Below are 26723 nucleotides of genomic sequence, written 5' to 3' on the forward strand. Positions count from 1 at the left end.
GCCGTGTTGGTGAGTCAGGAGGTGGCAGCATGTTGGCTTTCAGTACAACAGGGATATGAGTTGGGGAAGAAGAGTGAAATACATTTCATATTATGAACCACAGAAGCAGAAGTGGGCACACTGCCATCCCACTGAATCCGAAATGCCCATCTGTGCAGAAACAGCAGGTGGGAAGTACTGTTTACAGAGTGGCCCCAGGGAGTCTAGTGGTATCTCATAAGGGAAAATCCCTCTAAGATGCTCTGTCAATTCAAAGCATCCTGACTCCCCCAAGGATGTCCCAGCCACTCACTCCCAACAGCAGTGAAGTTTTTCTTGCAGCCAGATGTGGAGCTTGCTTTCCATTTCCATGGAGAAGCTAATTTTCCTCCTGCCTCCTTGCTCTGATCAATCACTTCAAAAGTGTTGGAGAGTTTTTTAAATGGTAACTCTACCACACAAGAGGGAAAATTGCTTATTATGTTTTTTGATGGATTTTTAAAAACCTAGGTTTTTCTTTCCGTACAATTTCACCCCACCCCAAATCATCTTCGTAAACATTCAAGCAGCTGCTTGCTGAAACATAATGTCGTCCTAAGCTCCCAGCACCTAGAACCGTTTGTCAGAGACTGTCCTCAGTAACCACGAGGCTGTTTAAGTAGCTCAGAATCCCAGATTCTAGGGCACACTTGGATTTGCGGCTGTGGAATCCCTAGTCCCAGACAGAGGCAGGACAAGGAACAGTTGACAGGGGCTTCCAGCCAAACACCTTGGAGAAAAAGACACCAGGAGATGAGGTTCAGAACCATCAACTGAAGGGGAAATTTGAGAACACCTAGAGATGTGTATTTAAAACTTGAGCAAATCATCTTTTAAAAAAAAAAATCAGACTTTCTGCTGTGGTGCCCCTGGCATGAGAAACTGGACTTGAGTGTGGGACATGCAGGCTAAGAGGCATTTGGGTCCCCCTCCCCCCATCATCTTCTACATTCGTTCAATTCTTAACTATGGCATTATATCCTGTGCAACTTGTATAATATTGAAGCCCAGGACATCTTGGAGATAAAGGTATATTGTTGGGGCTTCACTGAATGGAAGCCTGAATCACGTCAGCCTACGATACCTGCACAGTACTGGGCTTGTTGAAACGGCAGGTGGAGAAGTATGCCGGGAGGCTGGGCACATGCCAGTCAGGAAGGCCTCCTCACACGTCACTACTGTGGTTCCCTGAGCCCATGGTCTGTGACACAGAAGACGGATGGAAACACACAGTCCCGGGCCAGAAGGCGGAAGGTTTCAGGTTGAGCTCATGTTGCCTGGGGATCCTCTGCCGGTCCTTTAAGTGCCGGTTTAGCAGAAGTGTCTCCGCAGGGTAGGGAGGCCCTGGGCCAACAGATGGTGAGATCACTCTTGTTTCTCTCAGGCCGCACACCTGGTTCCTGGCTCCAAGCTGAGGCGACTGGGCAGAGCTCCGATGACATCAAAAACAGAAATTCTCAGGTAACACCTCCCTGGAAGGCTCTGCCGCAGTGGTTATCAACCTGTGGGTCGCGCCCCCTTTGGGATAGCATATCAGATATCCTGCATGTCAGATATTTACATTAAAATTCATAGCAGCAGCAGCAGCAAAATTACTGTTATGAAGTAGCAACAAAATAACTTTGTGGCTGGGGGGGGGGGGTCACCACAGCATGAGGAACTGTATTTAGGGTAGAAGCATTAGGAAGGTTGAGAACCACAGCGCTACAGGGATTTCTTCTCAATGGCTTTCGCTTCCCCTCTGACTCCTCTTCCTTGAGAAGGCCTTTTGTTGTACCTTTGTTAAGGGCCAGAATGAAAGACCTACAGTTTCAAACTGTGCTGTGTGGAAGGGGCTTTCCTTAAGTCGGCGCCTCGTACAAAAGATCTTCACTCGCTCGGACCCTGCAGTCTCATTCCTCCTGAGTCTGATCATTCTAGAAGCCTGGGGAAAACCCCATAGTGTCTGTAACATAGGATTCAGTGTTCTCGCTCACTTATAGGCTAGATAGTTCTTTGGGGCTCTTCTTATATCAATATTATAATTGATTATGACCAAAATTTAATCACAATTTAAGTGCCCTTGGCTACATGTAATTAATTGTCAAAGCGGGGAGGGAAAACCACATGAATGCCCTTGTTCTCAACTAAAATAACTTGTACTGTGAGTTTTCTAACCTGGATAGAGGCGACATCTCTCACTGCAAGTGATATGGTCTCCTCTTTTAAAATCCTTTGTTGCTGGGCAGTGATGGTGCACACTTTTGATCCCAGCACTCAGGAGGCAGAGGCAGGTGGATCTCTGTGAGTTCAAGGCCAGCCTGGTCTACAAAGTCAATTCCAGGACAGCTGGGGCTGTTACACAGAGAAATCTTATCTTGAAAAACAAACAAACAAAAAGATAAAAATCATTTGTTTCTCCTGCCCCGGCCTACACCTATTTCCAAGTTCTATGTATCAGACAGCAGGCTGGATGTTGATGAACTGGGTCATTCAGCAACTGTAGGACAGTTAAAGAAGTGACCTGGCTGGGAAGGTGCTAGAGTCCTGTGATTGCCCCGAACCCCTGACCCCAGGAAGGTCTCACCCCCTTTTCTATTATCTTTATTGTATGTGTAATTGCCTGCATGTCTGTATGTGCACTGCCTGTGTGTGCCAGTTCCTGTAGAGGCCAGCAGGGGGCATTTGACCTCCTGGAACTGAAGTTACAGGTGGTTGTGAGCCATCGTATGGGTGCTGGGAACTGAACCCAGGCTCTCTTCAAGAGCAGCCAGTGATCTTAACTGCTGAGCCATCTCTCCAGCACACCCCCTTTTCTAAACACAGGTAACCCAAGGATCATATAACCACTGTCAGATGATCACAGGTTCAAAAGTGTGTAATGGTAACAAGTTCATAGAGGGGAAAAGGGAAAGAGGACAGATTTATGCAGGATTACTGACAGGTGGAAAGAGGCACCACAGTCTGCCACTCTGCCTGGACTGTGGTGTCTCTGACACTCTGTTGCAATTGTCTTGGAATTATGGCATCAAGACTTAACAATGTCCAGGAAAGATTTGAGCTGTAAACTAGTTGATTTTGCTCAGCTTCAGCTCATGAGACATCAGAGCAACTTGTACACACTGGGGAAAAAAACTACCCACTCCCTCCTCACGATTTTTGATCACAGAGGTTCAGATACTGATGTCGGCCTCCATCATTTTCTCACCTCCCCCAGACTCTTGCAAGCCTCTCCCCTTCAGGCTGAAATGCTTTCTGGAGATTCCCTTCCTCCCTTCCATTTTTCTGTTTCTCCTTTGGATAGTCAAACACTAATGACTAGGTCTACATTAGTCACTTTTCCTGTTGCACTGATAAAATACCTCATAAGAGCCACTGTAGTGCGGAAGGTTTTGCACATTTGTAGAGGCAGGCACTAGAGGTAACTGGGCGCCTTGCACCTGGAGTGGGAAGCTGAGAGCTACCATGTGGGTGCCGGGAATTGAACCTGGGTCCTCTGGAGGAGCAGTCATGGATCTTACCCTCTGAGCCTTCTCTCCAGTCCTATACTTTCTAAAATGAAGAGATAATTTTTATGATCAGAAAAAGAAAATAATCATCATACCCCTAGTCCCTACATTTGCAAAGCTTTTTCTGTTCTTCAGTTAGCTTGTCTGTGTTCTCTCATTTGACCCTTTATAATAGCCTGATGGTCAAGCTGGAGAGAGAGGCTCATCTCTTTCCCCAAAGGGAAACTTGTTGCTGAAGGTCAAAAAGTTACCCAGGGTGACTAGCTGACCTCTGTGGGATGTTCCCACCCACTGCTTTTGTAATGTAGAATCCTGAACAGCAACAGCCCCATCTCCATCAATGCAGCAAGGCTGTGTGTGCCCTTGGGCAGGACCTAGCCCTAGCCCAGCAAGGCTGTGTGTGCCCTTGGGCAGGACCTAGTCCCTAGCCCAGCAAGGCTGTGTGTGCCTTGGGCAGGACCTAGTCCCTAGCCCAGCAAGGCTGTGTGTGCCCTTGGGCAGGACCTAGTCCCTAGCCTAGCAAGGCTGTGTGTGCCCTTGGGCAGGACCTAGTCCCTAGCCCCAGGACAAGCACACGCCTAAATCATCCATGATAATAGTTTGCATCTTTCTGGACCTCTATCTTTAGGCTCCTAGCTCAGGGCTCCCAGTCATGGGTTGGCCATGATGTCTGTAAAGAAGACCTCAGTTCAGTCAAGGAGAGGATGTAGTCTTTAGGCATCCCAAAGTCAAGCTATTTTATGTCTCATTGGAAATCATCTTAATTTCTTTTCACTGCATGAGGACACAAAGCAGCACAGAGGAAAACCACTGGACTGGAGACAGTGGACAGAGCCAGGGAGTGGTACTAGTGTGGATGGGTCCAGTGGTCCCAGCTGGAAGTCTGAGGACTTTGGTCCCTTTTTCTCCTTTTATTGCCTTCACACTGTTGTTCATGCTGTTTGCTTTGCCTGAGCTTCCTGCCAAGTGAATTGTATATGCTTGCTTCCATAAATGTTCATAAGACAGAATCAGGTCTCCACATACCATCCATTTCAGGCCTCCATTACCTCTTCCCAGTCTCAATCCCTGGGGGTGGGGAGGCAAAAACAAAACAAAAACAAAAAAACCCCAGCTCCTTGTACATGATGGGGCCACTTCACCTACAAGGAAAATTTGTGATCCCAGCCCTGGCAGGTCTTTTGTGGGCAATGAGTCTTGTGACCCCTTTTCAATAATATTCTGTCATGTTTCTGCAGTTATCTCTCAAGGCACTCCGGTAAGAAGATGGATGAAGCCAAGGTCCTGGGGTTCTTGAAAGATGGACACCAGGATAACTCGTCAAGACTCTACCGTACTCAAGCTCTATTCATTTGATAGGCAGGCTCTGAATGGAGCGTTATTTATTGTAAATAATGATTTGCACGAACTTTAAAGCACCATTTTAGTCAACTTTTATTTGAGTAATATTTTAATATTTTTAAATATGCATCTTGGCATTTGTCTGTCTTGTACAGATGGAGCCCTATCCCACCCTGTAGTGTCCACTGTGACTGTACAATATGCTTGCAGGCTGGTCCTTCCTAGATTCTGAAACATTTTTCAGAGCATCCTTAGTTTCCAAGCAGTCCCAAAGTCATAAATAACCACAACAGCTTCTTATTGGCACGACTCTCATCATACCAACTGCAAAATCAAACCAGACAATGCCTTATAAACAATGCAGCTCAGAGGAAGTGCTGTGTCCCCCAGGTCCCGCAGTGCCACACAGCCTCCAGGGAGCGAGATGCCATGTCTCGCTTCTTTCTATCAGTACAGGGATGTCATTTTGCTGCCTAATGTAAATATATCCCAGTGCAAAGATTAGAGTGGGCGTGGCCCCTCACATGCCTTCCGCAGGGTCCCCTTTTGTAACTGAATTCTTTTACAAGTAGCCAATGCTTTTACTGTTTACAGCAGCCCTAGTGCCCAGGCTCCATCGCTTTCCTTCTGCCCTCCCCAGTTTCCAGCTCCATCCTGGTAGCCAGGGTAACGTCAGCTTTATGAGATTTTGATATCCTGTCACTCCTGCAGATTACAAATGTACATAGCTCATGATTATGATAAGCTTATTTTTACCTCAGAGGTCTCCCTCCCCCAAACCCCACCTCGAGTGTAGGATTCACATGGGAAATACAACATACATTTAAAAAAGGACAAAACGAGGCTGGGGCAATAGCTCCGTTGGTATCTGAGTTCAATTGCCAGCGCCCACATAAAGCTGGATGTGGCGGGACACACTTATTATCCTATTGCTGGGGAAGCAAAGGCAACCAGATCCCTGGGACTCATTGGCCAGCCAGGCTAATCCGGAAGCCCCAGGTCCCAGACAGAGACATTATCTCAAAATACAAGGTGGCAACTCCTGAGGCCACAACACCCAAAGTTGACCTCTGGCCTCTCCAGGCTCACACATACATGCGCATGCACACTCCACACAGGAACATATGTACCCGTATACAAACACATACAAAAGAACCAAGCATTCCATTGGTAGGAATCCCAGAACACCTGTCAGCCCAAGGGCATGTGAAAAGCACGGATGTCTGACGGCTCTCTTGCTTTGTGCTGTGTACCTGGGGCGGCAGGCAGGATATATGCAGCAGGTTCAGCTGCCCTGAGTAGACAGAGGGCCAAGCCAGGCTGGGGCTGCCCTTTGCACCCTTCTTGGAGCCTCAAGGGAGGGAAGCATGCTTTCTCTTTTGTCAGGCCCCAGATGCTCCCATCCACTGGAATGGGGAGGCTACTGTAGCAGAGAAGGGGAGAAATAGAAGGAACGGGATCCCTGCACTGTGCTCAGAATAGCTGCTAAGGAGGAGAGGGGCAGCGAGCAACGGTGTGCTTTGGAGCACCCCACTCAGGCACTCACGCCAACAAGAACATTGGCCCAGGCCAGGTCATCCAGAGATGATGGACAGGGAGAGCATTCAGCCATGTGTCTGCAGACATCTGACTGCTTTTTGGAGCAAACATCCTACAATAGTGTTGTGCTTTCCCGTTCCAGGTAGAAACTGAACCAGGGTCAAGTTCCCCTCTTTGGGACATGACTCAAGCCGTCGTAACAACTACATGAAGGGCCATGAAGCTTCCGTGTCACTGATTTGTTGTGTTGGTTCTGAAAGTTGGCAGAAAGGACAGGCTCCACTCCCCTCTACTACCAGCCGTGCGAAGTAATACTCATAAGATGCTTTAACAATTGCAAGGAGGGCCATCAGCAAGGCAGCCCCGCCTGTGCAGTAGACTGCTTGCCCAGTGAGTTGTTCACGTGGTCCTGTTCTACAGTGATGGGACAGAAATGAAAACTACTCAAGAGAGGCTGGGGAGATGTCTCAGACAGTAGACTGCCTGCTGCCCAAGCCTGAGGACCTGTGTTTATATCCCCAAGACCTACATAAAAGCCAGGCATGGGGGTGAATGTCTGTAGCCCAGGTCATGCGAATTAAGTAGAGACAGCTGATTCCAGGAAGGTCAGTGGCCAGCCAACCTCTCCAAATTAGCGAGCTGTGGGTTTAGTAAGAAACTCTAATAAGGTAGAGAGACCGTAAAAGACACCTGTTGTTGGCCTTCGGCCTCCATTGGCATGTGCACAGATGTGCCTTCATTCACATGTATGCATGCATGCATGCGCGCGCGCACACACACACACACACACACACACACATACATATAACAAATAAATAATTTGTAAAGCTATTTAAAGACAGAGGGGAAGAACAAGCAGAAACCAAAAACAGCAAGCAGGGAGCATTCTCAGGAATCTGGCTAGCAGCTCTCCTCCAGACCTATCACTGAAGCTATGGCCCTCCAAGTTCTAGTGGGTACGTCCAGTTCCCACCAGCAGTGTACAGGTTGAGCCCTTGACCGTGAACTCACATGTGGAGGCGTCGCTGCCATCCTTGCCTACCCTCACGTTGCAGACTGTGACTCCCCAGTGTCCCACCTGTATTTTGTATTTCTCGGTGTCACCTGCTGCAGACTCATTCCTTTGTCCAATAAACTTTAATAAGTGGCAGTGTCCGTGGTTGTTTCCTGTGATCACCAGTGCTGATCTAAGCCTCTTTGATTGACATGTGATGATTGCACACGTTTCTGGAATACGATATGAGGCTGTGGTGCAGCAATGCAATGTGTAACAGACAAGTACTAAGACACATCTTTAAGGATTGGGAGGGCTTAAACAAAGGCCAGTGATTTCTGGAACCCCAGGAATAGCACCTTTAAAATATATTTATTTTTATTTATGTATATGCATCTATGTGTGTGTGCCACGTGCACAGGTACCCACAGAGGCCAGAAGAGGGTGTCAGATCTCCTGGAACTAGAGTGACAGGTGGTTGTGTGCTTGCCAACATGGGTATTAGGAATTAAATTTGAGTCCACTGGTCCTATTCTGCCCTGTCCCAGAGTACTGGGCCTACTTGCCTCACTTTGCCAAGGAAAAGAGCCCTTTCCAGTCACCTTCCCAGAAATCAAAAGTCTGCTTCAACATTAGCCTTTGTAAATGGCTGTTAGCTTTACTGAAAGAGCGACTAAAACGTGTAGCCGTGTGTCTCCCGGCCTGCCCGTCCCTGCCTCGGGTAGCCCATCACTACGTACCCCTGGCACCGGGCTCAGTCTGGGTGACACAGCTTTCCTTTCTCTCCAGGTCTACATTCAGGTCTGCCATCTTCGTTGACGACGTCAAATTTGCCCCCAAAGCACTAAGCCATCCCTCTAACCCCCTTTGAAAATCTTTTCTGTTGTTGTTTGAAAAGCCAAAAATGCAGGGGAGTAGAAAATGTTCCATATGCATTTCTAATATAGCTAACAATATACTCACCAGTTTTATTACTACAGTATGGGCCAAGTGTGTTGCTCATAAATTCTGCCAGTGTGTTGAAATGGGGAAGGTTTGTTTTTTAACTATTTTGCAGTACTAGGAATTGAATCCAGGGCCTTAGGCATGCAGCACTAAGGAAACCTTCAACCTAAAGTACTTAGGCTCTCCCCTGCCACTCAGCAAGCCCTTCAAAAGAGCCTTCTCTGCTGAACAGAGTCCTCTCACCTCCACGTTGTGTTTCTAGTGGACACTCCAGAGCCTGGAACCGGGGAGATGAGTTCCTCTGCTTGGAGCTGGCTGAGACTAGAGTTGAAAGGCAGGTAAGAATACGAATCTTTTGAGTTTGGGGGATTAAATTACTTAGGTGTGCCTCAGTTTCCTCATCAGCCAAATCGGGGTGTAAACGTGTACGTGGACACATAGTGATGAAGCCACACCGTCACACCCTGAACACTTGGGTCCCAGAGCTAAGTAAGGGCACACCCCACACTCTGGGAAGCAAGCAGTCTATTTGTTCCCTCTAGGTATTTCATGTAAACAGAGTTATGTATGTCTTCTTGTGACTAATTCACTTTGCCTACTATAATGTCCAGAATGTTCACACATATTGTGGCATGTATCAAAATGGCCTTCTCCTTTGGAGGCTGACTAGTACTCCGTTGCACAGATATACCACGTTATGTAACCATCCATCCACTTACGTAGAGATCATTTAGCAGACTAGGAAGGTGACCCAACAGGCATCTTTTCCAGCCTTGCTTTCAACTCTTTTGGTACACACTAGGAAGTGGAATCGCTGAGGCATATGGAATGTGTTGAAAAATCTCTGTATTCTACAATGGGCGACCATTTTCATTTCTGCTAGCCATGCATGATGTCTCCAGCTCCCCACGTGGTAGTTGATTCTCTCTCTCTCTTTTTTTTTAACTTTCTTTTTATTTATTCTTTGTGTCTTTCACATCATTCATCTTGATCCCATTCATTTCCTGTCCCTGCGTATCCACCCTCTGCCCTTGCAGCTCCTCCCCCAATAAAATTTAAGAGAAAAAGGAAAAGAAAAAGCACAGGGGGGGGGGGGGGATTTCATCATGGAAACTGTAATAATGTGACACAGTGAGTCATGCAGTAGACCCTTTTGCCCATGTACCTTTACTTGCAAGTGTTCATTACAAAGAGTCGTTGGTCTGGTTCGAGGCCTCTGGTTTCTGCTACACTATCAATGCGGGGCCCTCACTGGGACTCCTCTTGGCTATCCTGCTGTTGCTCTGTGTTGTGGAGATCCTGCAGCTTTGGACCTGCAGGGCAGTCGATTCTTGCTGCTGCTGTTCTGATGGAGCTAAGTGGCATATGATTATAGTCTGGGGGTTATTTTTAAATAGTGAATTCGTCTTCACAGTGGTACATAGTGTAGGGCCCTGCCGAGGTGACTGAATTTTCTAAAGATTACGTTCCGAAAAGCACAGCTCTTTCACACGTTTGTCTTGTGACTGGTGCCAACTGTATTCATGAAACACAAACAAGAGGAGGCCCCTAGGCATTGACTTCGATATTTTTATTGTACATTTGGTGCATTTAAAGACACTCCCGAGGGCAAGCACTGGATAGGGACATCACTTGACTTGTAGAGATTTGTACAAAAGGCTGTAAGACCACACAGTCAGTTCCCCCAACAGGAAACAAGGGTTCTCGGCGACACTGCTCCAGCTATGGCATTTCAGTTCTCACAAGATGATTAGAGACATGTACTTAGTGGTTTCTGCAAGAATTCTGTGGGTGACATTTCAGGATGGCTGCCTTCAGTCAGATAAAATACATTTGGACACACACCACAGAACAGGAGCAAGACTCAGCTCCGCGTGGAATAAAACAACACAGCTAAGGGAGGTACAGAGGAGCTGGGATGCTTGCCCCGCACCTGTCACTCCTCCCCTCCAGGGTCCCTCCCCTAGACCCCCCCCCCCCCCACTTCCATGTTTTCTCCCAAAGCTGAGACCTTTGCAATAAAAAGAATGCAGCCAGTGTTTTCAAGGCCCTGTGGGCCTGCATGGTGTGGTATCACCTGTAACAGTGTGGGATGACATTATTTTTTGTGGGTGACAATTACTTGTTATAGCTGCTGATTCACCTGGCAGTAATGGAGTGTCACCACTGAGCTCCACTCGGCATACACCGGCTTCAGCAGCTTGTGAGGCTGACGGCCACAAACACTGGGTCTTGTGTTAGGCCGTCTCCATGGCTTTTATCACGTCCTTATTCTATCACAGCTTCGAGACACCCCCAAGAATGGTAAAGACCGTTTCCTATTTACTAACTTATGTCCACGTAAGTGTCTGCGCCCCCCCCCCATGATGCTGTTTTCACTTAGTGGAAATCTCATCCACACACGACTAGCTAGCTTATTGTTAGGTTCTGTGGGGCAGGTAGGGGGCAGGCAGTCTGTCCTTAATGCTCATGACTTATTTCTGCACAAAATGTGCTCAAGATCCCCAAACCTTGAGGCTTAATAGATATAGGGTGGTCTTCTGGGAAGTTATTTACAGAGTGATCTTAAACATTCCATGTTTATTTCATCCTGAATATCTATTTTCTCCATGTTCAGAAAGCCAACCCCGATTAGGAAATTACCCACGTAGGAAGCATTTCTTCAAAGGGAAATCCGTTAGGAGCATTTTAAAACAAATATTCTTCTACATCTGCCTACTCAAAATCCAGGATCATTTCTGCTGTTAATTTAGACAAAGTCACTAAAGTACATGCAGACACCTGCCAGATTCCTTACTGTCCTGGTGTCTGTTCCCACCCATCCCAATGAGAAAAATTTCTATTCTCAGCTCTTGTCCACTGCTTGAGGGGAAAAACCAGGCCCCCAAGGTCTGCCAGGTTGCCCACAGAGGGCTCCTGCGCCCTCTAGTGGTAAAAGGACAACATGGTTGAGGCGTACGATGCTCCAAGCAAGAGAGTTGGCCTTTTTCCTGTGATGCCAGACTAAAGTCAATATCCAATGATAGAAATGGCCACTGTGTTCTGCAGTGCCCACCTGGGTAATGACATCAAGTTGGCACAGCCATCTGCAACCTTGGCCAAAGTGCTGAAAGAAGGTCGTTGTGTTATTATTCACTTTCACTAGACTTCTGATCAAACCCTGAATCGCCTTGGCTGTCTCAGGCAGGTCAGATCTGATGAGCTGGTCTCATAGGTGGAGGTGAGACCACACAGGGAAACCACAGGATGGCTTTCGGCATCACCTTCCTTAAATAACTCAGCAGGTGGGGTTGGACAGGCAGCTATTGTCTCCTCAAACATCACCCTGCTCCCCTTTGCACCTGCGGGCCACTTGTCTCCTCAAACATCACCCTGCTCCCCTTCGCACCTGCAGGCATGTTCGACTTAGCTGCTCTCCCTGTGCCCCGCTGTTCATCAGCATTAGATGCCAGGCTCAGCCTGCCCAAAGCTCCAGCAACTGCAAGCCATCATTTGGTCGACATGAACTTGTCCCATCTCTCATGTTTTGCCATTTGTTTACACATGGAACTCACAAAACAGTCAAGAAAGGGGCTCACAGCCCACACCTACCCTCTTAAAGGAGGGCTGGAAGAGACCAAGATTTGTCCCAATAAAACCTGTGGCCTGCATTGTGACATGAGGGCTCAGGTACCCGCCAGCTCACAGCCCATGGTACCACAGCTAAAAAGGATCCGGTGACCCCACACCACGCCCGAGATCACTGATGAACGGTTTCTGTTTGCTCAGCCCTGTCAAAACTGATGACAGATAACTGGGCCCTGAAGCACACCCTCACTAGCTGTTCCTCTCATCTACACTTCTGTCGGTCATCTTTACCCAGTGGCCCCTTCGGGAGTAGTGGAGAGTGGCAGTGGATAAGCACCCACATCCTCTCGGTTCTTCTAGACACCAGTCCAAAAGCAGCTGCTGGACAGTGGGGCATGAGAACTTAGTGGGGAGACCCTGGAGGTCAGGTGCTCAGCACACTGATTTGTGGGGTCTAGTTAACCAGGCAGTGGGCACAGCTGTCTGTCCTCAGCCTGCCCTGTCTTCCTCACACAACTCCTGTGGAGTCAAATCCTTTTTGCAACTTAATGGTGCCAGAAACAAATGAGTTCAGTTCCAGTGTCTACTGAGACAGCGGCTGCCCGGATCCCAGGTGCCTTCAGCAGTCAAGAGTGTCCCTTCTCTTTCCCTCATTGGCAGCTCTGTGAACTCTGCCCAGGGCCATTTAATGACTCTTATACAAGGTGCTGACAATCAAGTCACAAGTCATTTCTGCACAGGGCCATGTCCTCAAATGGGTGCAGTGATGGATGGGGAGGTCCAGATAACATGGATGCCCAGCTCTCCCACATATATGTGGAAGCAGGTCTGGTCTACCGCACATGGACACAGCTCACAGAAGACAGATCTTTCAGAGTCACAAACACTGGGGCAGAGCTGGGACTGTACCCAGGGGTCCTCTGTTCATCCCCATTGGCTTTGTTTCTCAAGACATACCTGTGGGGACTGTGAGCTACACATAAGCCTGTGATTTGTGGAGGAAGGCTGGAGGGTGGGATTCTCCCCCATCTACACACATAAAAGCCTTCAGTATGAACAAAAGGCGTTTGTTAACCTTGAAGAGACCACTATGTAGAGAGGGACCAGGACCTTCACAGCTCTTGTCTTTCCCACCAGTGTGGCCCTGCAGCCCTGTCCAAGGCTGAGGGAACTCTAGTTCTCCTAAGGTGCCCATTGTCACTGAAATACAAGAAGGTCTTCAAGCCTGAAGCTTATCACACAATGGAGCAAGAGGCATGTGGGGTTGAGTTACATAGTGAAGTGGGGGAGGGTGCTAAGCTGAACAGAGGGAACATTTAGACACAAGGAGGCCACATGGTAAGTCTCGTTTTACTCAAACAGAAGAGTGCTTCTCTGCTGGTAATTTAGTTGGGTGGGAAGTTTGAAGTAAGGGCGAGGATGCTTACATCACTTAAAGAACTTCATCTCGGTGTCCACACAGTCATAGAAAAGGTCCCCCACCTCGGCAGGGTCTGGGGGCTCGGGGCTGCTCAGGATCTCTTCCATGGCTTCCAAGCCTTGCTTCTCCAACTCCAGCATGGTCTTCCTCAGCGTGCGACCTTGCTCCTGAGGAAGGACACAGCCATGCAGAACAGCACGTGTTATGGCAGTGGACACTGGTCCAGCTGGATTTCCTGCTCACAGCACCATCTACCCCCTCCTCTGTTCCCAAACCACCGCTACCAGGGCTGCTCTAGAACGTGGTTACATCACCAGCCTGCTCGGAACACTTCCACAGCCACCAGATGTCTGATTCAGAGGCCCTGACTACTGAGCGGTAGTCAGGGCACACTGGCCTCTTGTTTTGTGTATCCATCCCCTTCGGCTGTATGCATTGCTACACTCCATGACAATCTCTCCCCATTGTTCAGATGACTCCGCACTCTGGAGGCCCTTCCCTCCCTTAACACTAGATCAACCTGAGCCCATCTTCAGACTTCTGTGGAAGGCCTTCCCTCCAGAATGCAATACCTTCTCCCTGCCATAATCACCGTCATCTGTATTGTGATGACTGGCCTGTGTGGCTGTGTCTCCCGTCATATCCTGACCTCCTGGAGAGGAAGAGGCTTGTATCTACCTTGTGACAACTGGAGCACTGTAGGCATTCTTAAAAAAAGATAGTCTATTGAAGAAATAAATGGCTCAATTAATAAACATGCCATGGATATCCCCATGTCACTTTTTTCCATGATGGTGGTTTCCAGCAGGGCCAAGGCTGCATGTCAATTTCCATAATGATGGTTTCCAGCGGGGCCAAGGCTGCATGTCAAGCTGGCAGCCAAACTTGGTGATATCTAGGAGTCTCTCAGGTGATACTGACTTGGGCAGCATGGAAGTTGCAGGATGGAAGGGGTCATGGAGAGCAGCTGAGGCTTGGTGCTGTGGGAGGCCATTGGTGATGACACAACCTCAGTTGCAGTGGAGACCCCGAGCCTATTGAAGACACTGGGACCAGTGTGTGACCACTAAGGACCCCAGCAGATGTGGAATGGAGCTGGCCTAAGCCTGTGACAAGCTGGGTGCTTTAAAGATGACAGTGCCTGAGAAATGGAGTTGTCCAAACCTTTGGGAACCCGGAAAATTTTAAGTGAGTCTCAGATACCACACTAAGCTCTAGGCTAAAGGACTCGATTTACGATGCTGGGTGTCAATTTTGCTTTGATTTGATTTGAACTGTGCCCTGGTTCTTAGTTTCTAGAAACAAGAAACATGTAACTTATTTTTCATTTTGCAGGAGCCCAAATTAAGAGAAGTGGGATTTTTAAAGAGAACTTAGACTTTTAAAGTATTGAATTTTATTTTATTTGTTTATTTATTTTTGAGACAGTCTTTCTCTCTCTCTATGTAGCTAGTCCTGGCTGTCCTGGAACTCACTCTGTAGACCAGGCTGGCCTCAAGCTCACAGAGATCCGCCTGCCTCTGCCTCCTGAGTGCTGAGATTAAAGGTGTGTAGCGTCACACCTTGCTGAAGTATTAAAATTTTTAAAGACTTTAGGACTTGTGAAGTTATATTGTTTTATACTAACATGAGATCTTACAGATGAACAAGATAGGAAAGGTTGTGTATTTCTGTGTCAGGCTGGTAAGGGATCAATTGTGCCAGTTAGTATTTTTGTCACTTTGACACAAGACAGGGTCATCTGGGAAGAAAGAACCTCAGTTGAGAAAATGTCAATCAATCTGTAATGTAGGCAAGCCTGTGGCGAATTTTCTTGATTAATGGTTCACCTTGAAAGGCCCGGCTCACTGTGAACAGGTCCATCCCACCTTGGGCAGATGGTCATGGGGTATATTAAAAAAAAAAAAAAGGAGGCTAAGTGAGCATGAAAAGCAAACCAGTAACAGCATTCCTTCACGGTCTTGGCTGCAGTTTCTGCCTCCTGGCTCCTGCTTTGAGCTCCCGCCCTGGCTTCCCTCAGTGGGGTACTGTGATCCAGACATGTAAGTCAAATAAACTCTTTCCTCCCCAGATTGCTTTTGGTCATGGTATCTACTATAGTAACAGAAAGCAAATTAGAACAGTATGGTGTATGTGTGTATGGTGCGTGTGTACACGTGTAGATGTGCATTCTTGTACTCATGCATGTTATATGCACGATGGAAGCAGAGGCCAGAAGAAGATGTTAGGTGTCTTGCTCCAGCTTATGACCTCAGAACAGGGCCTCTCATTGAGTCTGGAGCTAGGCTGGTGACTAAGGAGTCTGAGCCATTCTCTTTCCTCTGTGCCCCACAGCACTGTGATTACAGGCTTACACAGCCAAGACCAGCCTTTACGTAGGTACTTCGAATCTAAGCTCAGGTCCTCATGGAGGCACAGCAAGCGCTCTCGCTTACCTAGTCATTCCTCAGGCCTCAGTCATTGCCTTTTAAGATCTGCTTTAGATAACTACAGTGCTAACTAGAAGAAAGCGGGGCCTGGGGAGATGATGGCTCAGTAGTTAGGTGTACACTCCGCCCTTATAGAAGACCTGAGTTCAAATCCTAGCACCCATGTTGAGCAGCTCACAACTGCCTATAACTCCAGATCCAGGGCATCTGACACCTCTGGCTTCCTTGGACACCTGCAATCATGTGCACAGAGACACAGGAATAAAAATAAATCTGCAAAAGACAATGAAGTGTGTGCCAATTTATCTAGAGATGGTTCCTTCCTTCGGGACAGCGTAGGCCTGTGAAAGTCATGGTACAAATAGTGGGGAAAGCTGATGAATATCTGACAACTACATTTCTTCTCCCTCTTAAAAATAAAGCATAGGCTTGGGGTTTTCATGAAAATTCACCACTAAAGGCTACTGTGGGCATTTACCAGGTGCTAGGGACTGCTAGGGATTTTTCCTCATTGGGTTCCTGTGTTCTAACTTTATTAGCCAAAGCTTTTCAGGTATAACATTTGTACTGGGGACTTGAGAATCTTTATTTTATTTATTTATTTATTTATTTATTTATTTATTTATTTATTTATTTATTGTATCACGATAGGATATTCATAGCATAGAAGCTACTTTTGAGTGTGGAGCTGTTTTGCACACTCACACTGTGATACCCCAAGTTCACACCGCCTTTGGGCAGTTACCATTTAGAAATGGCATATGACTCATTCCTTACAGTACAGCTTTACACAAAGATTTTACTAGCGCATCTCTGCTGCTCTGAGGTCAGCAGCGATGAGGAAGGGACCCTCAGCCCACTGGATTCGGAGTAATGACAGAAGCGGAGGCTTCATCTTCTTTGGTTTCAGGAGAGCTGGTAGGAAAGTTAACACCTGCCTTCTCTTTCTGAGAGAGACCCGCAGGGCTAGAGAGAAGGGACGTGTGTGCAGCCACCCCCTGCCTCCTTTCTGTTGACGCCCACCATCCTCCCTGGACCTCCTCCAAGCTCACCTGGTCACTCTCGATGACAGCACGTGCCCACTCATGAGCCTTGTATAGCTCATGCCGGCGGTCTGGCTTCTCCTGGAACCGAGGTTCCTTTTTGGCTGGGTCATCATCACCAAAACAGGGTGACTGTGCTTTGGGGACAAGTTTTACATCATCGACAAAGATGAATGGCTTGAATATGGACCTGTAGAGAAAGCAAAGCAGTGTTAGCCAGACTGAGCTTGGTGCCTGGAGTGTCCAGTGATGAGCCAACAGAGGCAGGCAGGGGCAAGCCAAGAGACACACGGCTGTATGTTTTCATCGCTATTTCTATAAAACTAGCAGCCGTTTACAAAGGCTGATGGTGAAACAGACTTTTGCTGCTCTGGGAAGGTGACTGGAAAGGCTCCTTTTTGTTAGGAAAGAAGGGTAAGTAGACGCAATGCTCCAAGACAGGGGAGAATAAACCATGTATTTGAATGGAACAGAGGACTGCCCCTTTCTCTCCTGGGAAGGCAGCGGTTTTCGGTTTTGATCTTAAGGGTCTACTTGAAAAATCTTTGAAGGATCTCATAGACTAGAGGAGGACAGATTATGGTGTTATCAGCTAAACCCAGAGGCCCCAGAGAGGACATGATCAGGGAGGGGAACAGAAGGCTGGCTGGCTAAGAGCTGGCGCTGAGCAGAGAAGGTGGTCGATGCCTCCTGCCCCATTTGCCTCCTATTCTCCTGGCAGGATGAGCATATCTTAGAGGAAATGGCTGAGTCCAGGTACACGCACACATGGACTTGTGAATATCTGGGTATGCGTCACACAAATACATGTACATACCCCAAAGCAACTACACATATAAAGAGCTGTACAGGATGACAGACACCCACAGCTGGTTAACAGCTGGAAGAAAGCCTTATTCTCCCCTTCTCCCCTCCACAGCCCAAGAAAACACAGCTGGGACAGAGGTGCAATTCTAGCAGACATCCTGGGGGCTACTTGTGATAACAACAGGAGAAAATGAGAAAGTGGGCCTTTTACACTCTGTGGGGGGTGATGCATTTGTGTGGTTTACATCTTTTCTTCTCCTGAGTGTTACCTGTGGTCCCACTTCAAGAAGCCATGAAGAGGTTAAAAGTGAGCTGGGATGTGGACTTCCTCAGCTCTGGCACATGTAAGGCTTGAGGCAGCTAGAGCTCCCTCGCCATTGTGCTACACAGTCATGGACACTCTGACCTGAAAAGGACCATGAACCTGTCACCCTTGCTGTCTTAGATATGTCCTTAGATTTGCAGTGTCAACATCACTCAGAGCCCTGGAACCAGCCCTGTCCTGCTGACTCAGAACCAGCATTTAGCAAGACCTGAAGGGATTTATAGTATCTAGGACGGAGGGACACCGCCATGGGTAACATGCTGATAAGTGACCTCTAGATTTGTTTTCCGAGGCCATGGTAGGAAGGAAAGCTCAAGAGGGAGAGAGACACGCATCGTGACATGCAGAAGTAAGGCCCAGCTTCATTTAACCAGAAGGCCAAAGGAAGCTAGACTCTGCACCTGAGCTGGAAGAGTGAGTGGTGCAGGTTAAGGACAACTGTCTGGGACTCTCCTGTCCTCTCAGGTGACACGCATACTTACCAAAAATGAGTCCACCTGAAATTCTCAAAGAATTAATGAAAAATGAGGGAACAGGTGGGCTGGAGCAATAGCTCAGTAGTTAAGACTGGAGCGCTTGCAGAAGACCTGGGTTCAATTCCCAGAGCCCACATGGAGGTCACAACCTTCTGGAACTTCAGTTCCAAGGGAATCAGATGCCCTCTTCTGGCCTCTGCAGGCCCTGCATTTATGCAGTGCGTAGAGATACATGCAGGTAACACACTCATACACATTTAAAAAAGCAGTATTTTAAATGGGGGGGGGGGAAACAGAGATTCTCAAAGAACTAACAACAACAACAACAACAAAAACCCTGACCCATTCATTCCTCAGCGCTGACTGCCAGACAACACAACACACGCCAGCTAGGTTGTCCCAGGGCCCTTGTTACTCAGCCTTTGTTTGTTTGTTTGTTTGTTTTGTTGTTTTTTCCAGACAGGATTTCTCTGTGTAGTTTTGGTGCCTGTCCTGGATCTCACTCTGTAGACCAGGCTGGCCTCAAACTCACAGAGATCTGCCTGCCTCTGCCTCTCGAGTGCTGGAATTAAAGGTGTGCACCACCACCACCCCGTGTTACTTAGCCATTACTAAAGGAAATCCCAGAATAGAGGGGAGCCACCCATGGACAGAGGAACAGACTTCCACTTCCTGCAGCCTCTTGGAACTAGATCATTGCTTTCTCGTCTCCAGACTGCTGGGTGTGAAGGAGGAGTTAGTACAAAGCTTCAAACTGTCTGAACCAATTGTGATTACCTCTCAAGGGAGAAGAGGAAGAGAGGGAGAAAGAAGTGTGTGCCCAGCACCCACTGGCATCAGACTGCTACCATCCAGTTCTTCTGGTCTCTGACCATACAGTTGTCATAGCAATAAGCATCCTCCTTGTCCCATAGGGTGAGCAGCATTTAGATGGTTGCAGTCTGTGCATGTGATACAGCAGCACCCTGGCTGGCCCAGGGACCCTTCTGCCCATGCAGTCCAATCACTCCGTTCAGGGCTGTACCAAACGGAGCCAGTGACTGCTGAGCAGCTGAGTGGAGCCTCCTTGGAAGGAGACCTCCCATTCTCATTGACCCCAGGGACAAGGCACATGATACTCATCTGCGACATGCTGCCTCCTCAGTCCACCAGCCTCTGCTCTCTACCACCCAAACTCCAAGGGGGAGGGAGGAGTGATCTCTTCCAGAGAACCCTGTCCTGCTTCCTGTGCTCTGACACACTGGTCACACCAGGCATGGCAGCCCAGCAGCTCTAAACTGAGTGAAAACAGGAGGGACAGACAGTTGGACTGAGGCTGTGAAAGGGAGTGCATCTGGCCAGATGTAAGACCAGTGGTTTTTCTCTGCTTCTCAAGTGGACTGACATGGTGGCTACGGTTTCTTCCAGCACCTAAAGCTACTCTGCTGGCTCTGCACCTTTCCGTGGCCATTTCTACCAGGCATGCCAAGTTGTCATTCCAACTATAGTAAGTTCGTGCCACCCACAGTGTATCTTCTGCATCCACTATATAGGGGGAAATGGAGCAAAATACAGGAACTCAGTATAATGTCAGCCTCCCTCACCACCTACTGAATGTCAAGTTAGTTTACTGAACAATGATGTCAAGTGCCAGGTGGCTTTTCTAAGGCAAAGGGTACCATATGTTTAGCCTTCTCAACACCCTTTCTATTTGAAAACTAAACACTAAATTATGAGTGGGTCCCCATAATATTTGGAACTGCCAAAGCTTCCCCAGAGTTCTTTTTTCAGGCTGTAAAAAAGTCAGCATCCTCAACTGCAAAACATATGAGGCATCGATTTGTGATTAAAGGTAAACTTGATAGTGGATAAAGAATGTAAATGACAAAACTATGTAATTCTAGTTATTATAAAATGGTAATAATTGTTGCTAATAACTGGCTGAAGAAATATCTGTCATTCGTGTCTGACCATTTGTACCTCTGGCCCATGCTCTACAAAGAAAATGTTGCTCACTCGGCAGCTGGCAAACATTCTAATGTTTTGCCAATCTTTAATGCAAAGCACACGTATGATTCTAAATAGACAAGGGCATGTGCCGGCATCTTTCCACACCTGAGCCTCAGACGGCAACTTCTTCAATGCACTTGAGTGCTAATTAACACCCACAGAGACTATATGACTTGACCAAGGTCACACGATGAGGTGGAGTCAAAGCTGAAACTGCCTCTCTGAGTCATGGCTGTACCTCTCAGGCCACACTGCTCCAGTATCCCTGAGGGCCGCACTGCTTCCAGGTAGGAGGGAATGGCCCCATTTTACATGTGAGATGTGTGAGGCTCACAGAGTTCAGTGCTTTGTCCAAAACTGCTCTCCAAATAAGTGTCTAAATTCAGATCTTCTCAATGTGAAATATGCTTTCCCCACCACTTCTCACTCTTTACCCTCCATCTGCCTTTTATACACATGTACTACTACAAAAGGCAATAGCTCTGGTCAGCGTACAGTCTGACCTCAGACACACCTTTGTTCTTGCTGAAGACAGAGACACTCCCCAAGTGGCTAGGCCGGGCTCATCTTGTGACCAAATTCCCTGAGGGACAGGAGACACAGTAAGGAACAATACACAGGCCCTAGCTCAGACGAATCTGCTCAACCCTGGGGTGCGGGGTGGGGGTAGGAGGGGACCTGCCTAGAATAACCAGTTTCTCTCAAAATGTAGGTATCATTCTCAATGGCTCATCTGTGGTCATATGACAATGTCACTCTAATCTTACTGTCAGCTGAGATCACAACCCCTCAGTGAAGGAGCTTGCATTGTACAGGAGCACTGGGAAGGGACGTTGTACACAGCACTGGGAAGGGGCATTGTACAGGAGCACTAGGAAGGGGCATTGTACACAGCACTGGGAAGGGGCATTGTACAGAAGCACTGGGACATTGTACACAGCACTGGGAAGGGGCATTGTACAGGAGCACTAGGAAGGGGCATTGTACACAGCACTGGGAAGGGGCATTGTACAGAAGCACTGGGACATTGTACACAGCACTGGGAAGGGGCATTGTACAGGAGCACTGGGAAGGGACGTTGTACACAACACTGGGAAGGGGCGTTGTACACAGCACCGGGAAGGGACATTGTATAGGAGCACTGGGAAGGGGCATTGTACAGGAGCACTGGGAAGGACATTGTACAGGAGCACTGGGAAGGGACATTGTACAGGAGCACTGGGAAGGGGCATTGTACACAGCACTGGGAAGGGACATTGTACACAGCACTGGGAAGGGACATTGTACAGGAGCACTGGGACATTGTACACAGCACTGGGAAGGGGAGCTGCACTTGAGGAGCACCCAGTGGCCCTACAGACACATGGTGGGCTAGGTCAGAAGCCTGGAGGCATCTTGGAAGGTCAGACTATAACAGGAAAAGAGGAGAGAGATGGTGTGGGAGGGATAAAGAGTGGAATTGAAAAGGATATGGGTGCCATTTGGTCCAGGGCCCCCCCACTCCACATGCTGGTTGTGCCTTGTGGACCCAAAGGCCTTTTGTGCTTCCTCTAGGAACAAATAAGTACCATCTAAGGATGACAATTACCCCGATGGTACAATCTGGGCCAATCCTTGAGGGGACGGGTGCCATTCCTTCTACCTCTCGGCATCATCTCTCCTGTTAAGGCAACTGTATCCTTCCCTTTGGGCTCCCCAATCCTTGAGTCTGCGTGGGCCTGCCTACATCCAGGGCCTGCCTACATCCAGGGCCTGCCTACATCCAGGGCCTGCCGCTCAGTGTTGTCCCAGCCTAACAACTACACCTCTCAAAAGAAATAAGCTCAGATTTGTGGTGTTTGCTGATTTCTATGGTGTAAATGCTCTCTCTGTGGCCCATGTGGCCCCACCAAAGACATCACAGTGCATGGGCTGGCACTGATAAACACAAGTACTCTGGCTGCCACATACCCTAACAGTCTACCCTTGACAGACTAAAATAACCTCTCTAAATATTCTTTCCCTTCCAACCTGCCACATCTGTGGAGCATCAGCAAGTACTGATTTCTCAGGAAATGGCTCCTACAGGTCAGAGCCGGTTCCCCAAAGCCGACCAGCATCACCGTCAATAAGTGAAAAGCCTGCTGACTCAGCAGAGCAGCAACATTACCGTAGAATCTGTCTCCTTGGTAAGCTTGATTAAAGGGCCTTTGCCTCTCCCTCAAACATTCAAGTGCTGATTTTTCTTCTCCTTTGACCCCCAAATTTACATGGTGCCTGGCACAGGAGAGGAGGGGGCATGGGAGATGAAGGGATAAAGGGAAAAGTCGGATGTGAAAGCCAGCTAAGATCTGTAGATTAATGTGTGGGGCATGACGGAGAAGGACCCAAGCAGAAGGAGCCCCAGACAGAGCCTGATACCAATTGGGAGGAGCAATTCATTGTCTTGAAACATCTCTGCATTTTAATCCTAGCAGAAGTCAGCTGAGATCGCCTTAATTACACTACCTGATGACAAAAGACAGTGTTCATTGTGCCCAATTACGGAGAAGCACTGAGGTGTCAAACAGGGTGACAACTAACTGCAGTCCTGAGTCACAGTGGGCGACACGGCCCGTTTCTCCTCAGAAGACAACGCTGATCTGTCTTCTTAAAGGACTATCGTCTTCAACAAGGGCTTTCCAGTTAATTGAACCATGAATAATTTTCTTTTAAAAATACTTTCAAGTTTCCACTTAGTACCAGAAGGAGATTTCACAACCCACTGGATTAAGCAGCCTGCTTCAGCCTGAGCAATAGGATTGACTCTTCTCTGAGTGTTCTGGACATGAAAAGTCTCATATCCTAAGCAAAGTTAGAGTAGGGTCTCCATGCAACAGGGCCCTGGAGTGTGGTCCAGCCAAACCCACTACTTGAAAGACACCTGTTTCCTAAAGAGTAAAGTCTGTACACCTTGGAAGAATACTCCATGCTCAGAAGCAGAACTCTTACTGCCCCTGGAGAGCCCCTTGGCCCACAGAGCCCTTGGGAGACAAGTCTTAGCCCATTAGGAGGGGCCTGGACACAAAGAGATGTGAACACAGGATCTGCTAGGCCAAACCATGGAGGAAGGCAGGGATAAAATCAACACCGAACAAGTGGAGTTGGGGGTGGGGGTGAGGAATGATCCAGAGAGAGCGCCAGGAATACTGCAGAGTGACTGACACAGGGAAGGGCCAGCAGCTGAGCCTGGCTGAGCTTGGTGAGTAGAAGGTAGGGAGAGGCCCGACAGAAACCTAATAGCCAGCCTCGTATACAAGGTGCACACCCAGCCAGTTCTGGTGGTGCAGACCTGTGATACTAGATGGGGGAGACCCCCAATTTTGGCTGTTCCTCCTGGAGGATGTGCCCTCAGCACTGTGCAGTACTGCCTCCCTGCTGAAGCAGGTGGGCAGAAAGCAGTTCTCCAAAACATGTCCAAAAATGGCAGGTACTTCCGCATGTACCACCCCTGGACCATTGTGTCCAGTAAGAACTGGTTCTCTTTGTAAACCTTGGGCATCCCTGTCTCTGGACCTTACTATATTTTATGCATATTTGCGTTGTTGGGCCATGATCTATACTCAACAACAATAACTGGGTTCCATGACTAGAATGAACATCATGTGGCTGCAGGCGAGCAGCCCACCTTATCACAGCTCCTGTACTACACTGCCCAGGCTGAGAACGAAGAAAAGTATCCAAGGGAAGGACATGGCCACGAGCTTGTGCCTTCTGCCTATGACATGTTTTAGACAAACCTGGAAGGATCCGGGGTCCCGGTGAAGTAGTGGATGCACGGTGAACTTCGGTTCTGAGGCAGGACAGACACTATACTGGATGTAGTGAGGAAAGACTCAGAGTCTATGCAAACTCCACTGGCTTTATCCCGTAAGATGTTAATCATCGTCTGCACGGTGATGCTTTCTGAGAGAGAGAGAGAGAGAGAGAGAGAGAGAGAGAGAGAGAGAGAGAGAGAGAGAGAATATAGCTGTGAAGGCTGGCAACCAAGACTGATTCACTTTTTTTCCATTTACTTCTCAACTACTGAATATAATTCCCAGTTGCCCTGATAACCTCTGGCCAATGGGAGATGAGCAGGAATGGTGTCTGCACATCTCTGGTCACACCCGTGCTCTGGCCTTCACTTTTTCCTCCTGCCTTCCTGCTGGCTGGGAGAGGTCAACAAGTATTTCACAAACTATATCCCAGAGTTGAACAGAAAAATTCCCAGTCCTGGACTTTCTCAATCCATATAGATGCTAATGTGGGAAAGAAATGGATTCCATCCCCTTTAAGCCATATTAACTCAGATCTCTTTGTTATAACCTTACCTCTACCTCAACTAGTGCAATGACCGAACAGACACACACAAGAAACTGTGTGGTGCCTAAACGTGGCCCTCCACACTCTCACCTTCATGCCTGCTTGCTAATCGGGGTAAGGGTACTATTTGAAGAATGACCACTTCACAGTGTGAAACACACAGAGAAGCATTCAGAGTGCCCAGTCTTTAGGACTACGGACTCTAAATTCAGATGAGTGGGTTGAGGCCCTGACAACACATGATCCCACTCCGTCATGTCCTCCTGTGCCTATGACTCTGTAAAACAGTCTTTCAGCTGCATGTGGTGGCTCATGTCTATAATCTCAACATTCAGAAGGCTGAAGCAGGAGAAGTACTAATTTGAGGCCAGCCTGGGCTACATAGTTAGTTCCAGGACAGCCTGAGCTAAACAGGGAAACCTTTCTCAAAATACAAAATCAAACCAAATCAAAACTGAAACATGACCGCTGTATGGAAAAGCAGCTGGCTAGCCATGGACCCCAAGTTTCAGGTCAGAACCTGCAATAAATTCACTCTTCCTCAAAACCCCTCCCCAAAGTACCAAAAACAAGCATGTAAGCCAACAACCCCACTCTTAGCCTGAGTGCACGAAGATGGACTCAGACAGAGAGAAGATTCCTTACGTTCTCTTTGTAAATCTCTTACATTTTACACACAATATTAACAATGTCTTTGGTTTCATTACCTACCCAATGTCCCGATTTCCTGCCTCACTGTCGGATTAATTTGAATTCGTCTCTAACAGGTTGGTAGTATCTCTGACATCTTCTGTCTTGTATTTCTTCCCTTGCTTAGTCCCTGCCATGTCTCCTAAGGGTCCCCAGTCTGGACTGGGCAGGTGGCGCCCCCTGGAGTTATAACGTGCTCCTCCACCCTGTGCTTCTGGTTAACTAGTGCCGATTTAGGGCTGATGTTTGAGCAAGATAAATCATTTCATCACTAGTTTTATTTTAGCTTAAAATATTTGGAGCTTTCTCATGAAGCTCCCACTTAAAAATGAATACTCCCACACCTTTATATACAACAATTTCTACAGCAAAACCCCAAAGCAATATTCTACATCAAGGATCAGAAAACGTTTTCATAAAGAACCAGATAGGGGATATGTTAAGCCTCTGGACCATGTGTTCTCCGTCACACTGTCCTCACAGCAATTCAGCTTCACCACTATAGAACAAAGGTGGCCAGCGGCAGTACATAATGAAATGAGTTAGTGCTGCAGTTTGGACTTGGAATGTCCTCCAAAGGCCCAAGTGCTCAGACTATGATGCTAATGTGATGTGAGACGGCCTAATATAAAAAAGATGGACTGGTTGGGGGTGTGGTCTTGAAGAGATATTGGGACTCTGTCCAACTCCCAACACACACACACACACACACACACACACACACACACACTCAGTCACTCATTGCTTCCTAGCCATCATGACGTAAACAGCTTCCCCAACAAGCTTCTACTGCCATGACACCTGTTCCCACCTCAGACCCAAAAGCAACAGAGCAACTGATCATGCCCCAAAATCTCTGAATCTATAACCCAAAGTAAACCTTTTCTCCTGATAAGTTTCTTTTTTTTTTTTTTTTTTTAATCTCTGGAATTTTGCTACAGTGATAAGAAAACGGAATAGCATACTATGGCTGTTTTCCAATAAAACTTTATTCACAAAAGAACCCGCTACTAGAGGACATACTTTGCAGCCATTAGTTCTAAATGATCTTTTGATTGACAGATATGCATGTATAACTAGTAAATATAAAATGTGACCATTATAAACCTGGGGGGGACAGTTTCTATTCACACATATAAGGAGCCATCTGTTCCACACATTTACCTAAATATGGGTTCTTAATCAGAATTCAGTAGTGTATGGCATTGCTAAATGGGTTATAAAGAGAATCTAGATCAATAGTCCAATGCAGAAGTTCATGGGTAGAAGCAATACCCAGGCGCCACGGGAGGACCTCAAAGTGAGCAGAGGCTTATCCTGCTGGCTAAG

The 26723-nt window shown here is 47.7% G+C and overlaps 2 protein-coding genes across 2 annotated transcripts in view; one reads left to right on the top strand and one right to left on the bottom strand.

Annotated features, from left to right (window-relative positions):
* The window catches only part of Wipf3 (WAS/WASL interacting protein family member 3), an 80628-nt gene extending 73092 nt beyond the window's left edge, over positions 1 to 7536 (top strand). The window contains exons 8-9 of the mRNA XM_059257870.1: positions 1403 to 1479; positions 4745 to 7536. Coding sequence (XP_059113853.1) covers positions 1403 to 1479; positions 4745 to 4768 — 101 coding nt within the window. The 3' untranslated portion in view covers positions 4769 to 7536. The remainder of the gene's footprint in view (positions 1 to 1402; positions 1480 to 4744) is intronic.
* A 2847-nt stretch (positions 7537 to 10383) lies between these two features.
* Positions 10384 to 26723, bottom strand: part of Scrn1 (secernin 1) — a 46701-nt gene continuing 30361 nt past the window's right edge. The window contains exons 5-7 of the mRNA XM_059257871.1: positions 24140 to 24305; positions 16794 to 16974; positions 10384 to 13479 (exon numbers count right to left, since the gene is read on the bottom strand). Of these exons, the coding sequence (XP_059113854.1) occupies positions 13321 to 13479; positions 16794 to 16974; positions 24140 to 24305 (506 nt within the window). The 3' untranslated portion in view covers positions 10384 to 13320. The remainder of the gene's footprint in view (positions 13480 to 16793; positions 16975 to 24139; positions 24306 to 26723) is intronic.

Source organism: Peromyscus eremicus, chromosome 3 (genome assembly GCF_949786415.1).
Source record: "Peromyscus eremicus chromosome 3, PerEre_H2_v1, whole genome shotgun sequence".
Taxonomy (NCBI): Eukaryota; Metazoa; Chordata; class Mammalia; order Rodentia; family Cricetidae; genus Peromyscus; species Peromyscus eremicus.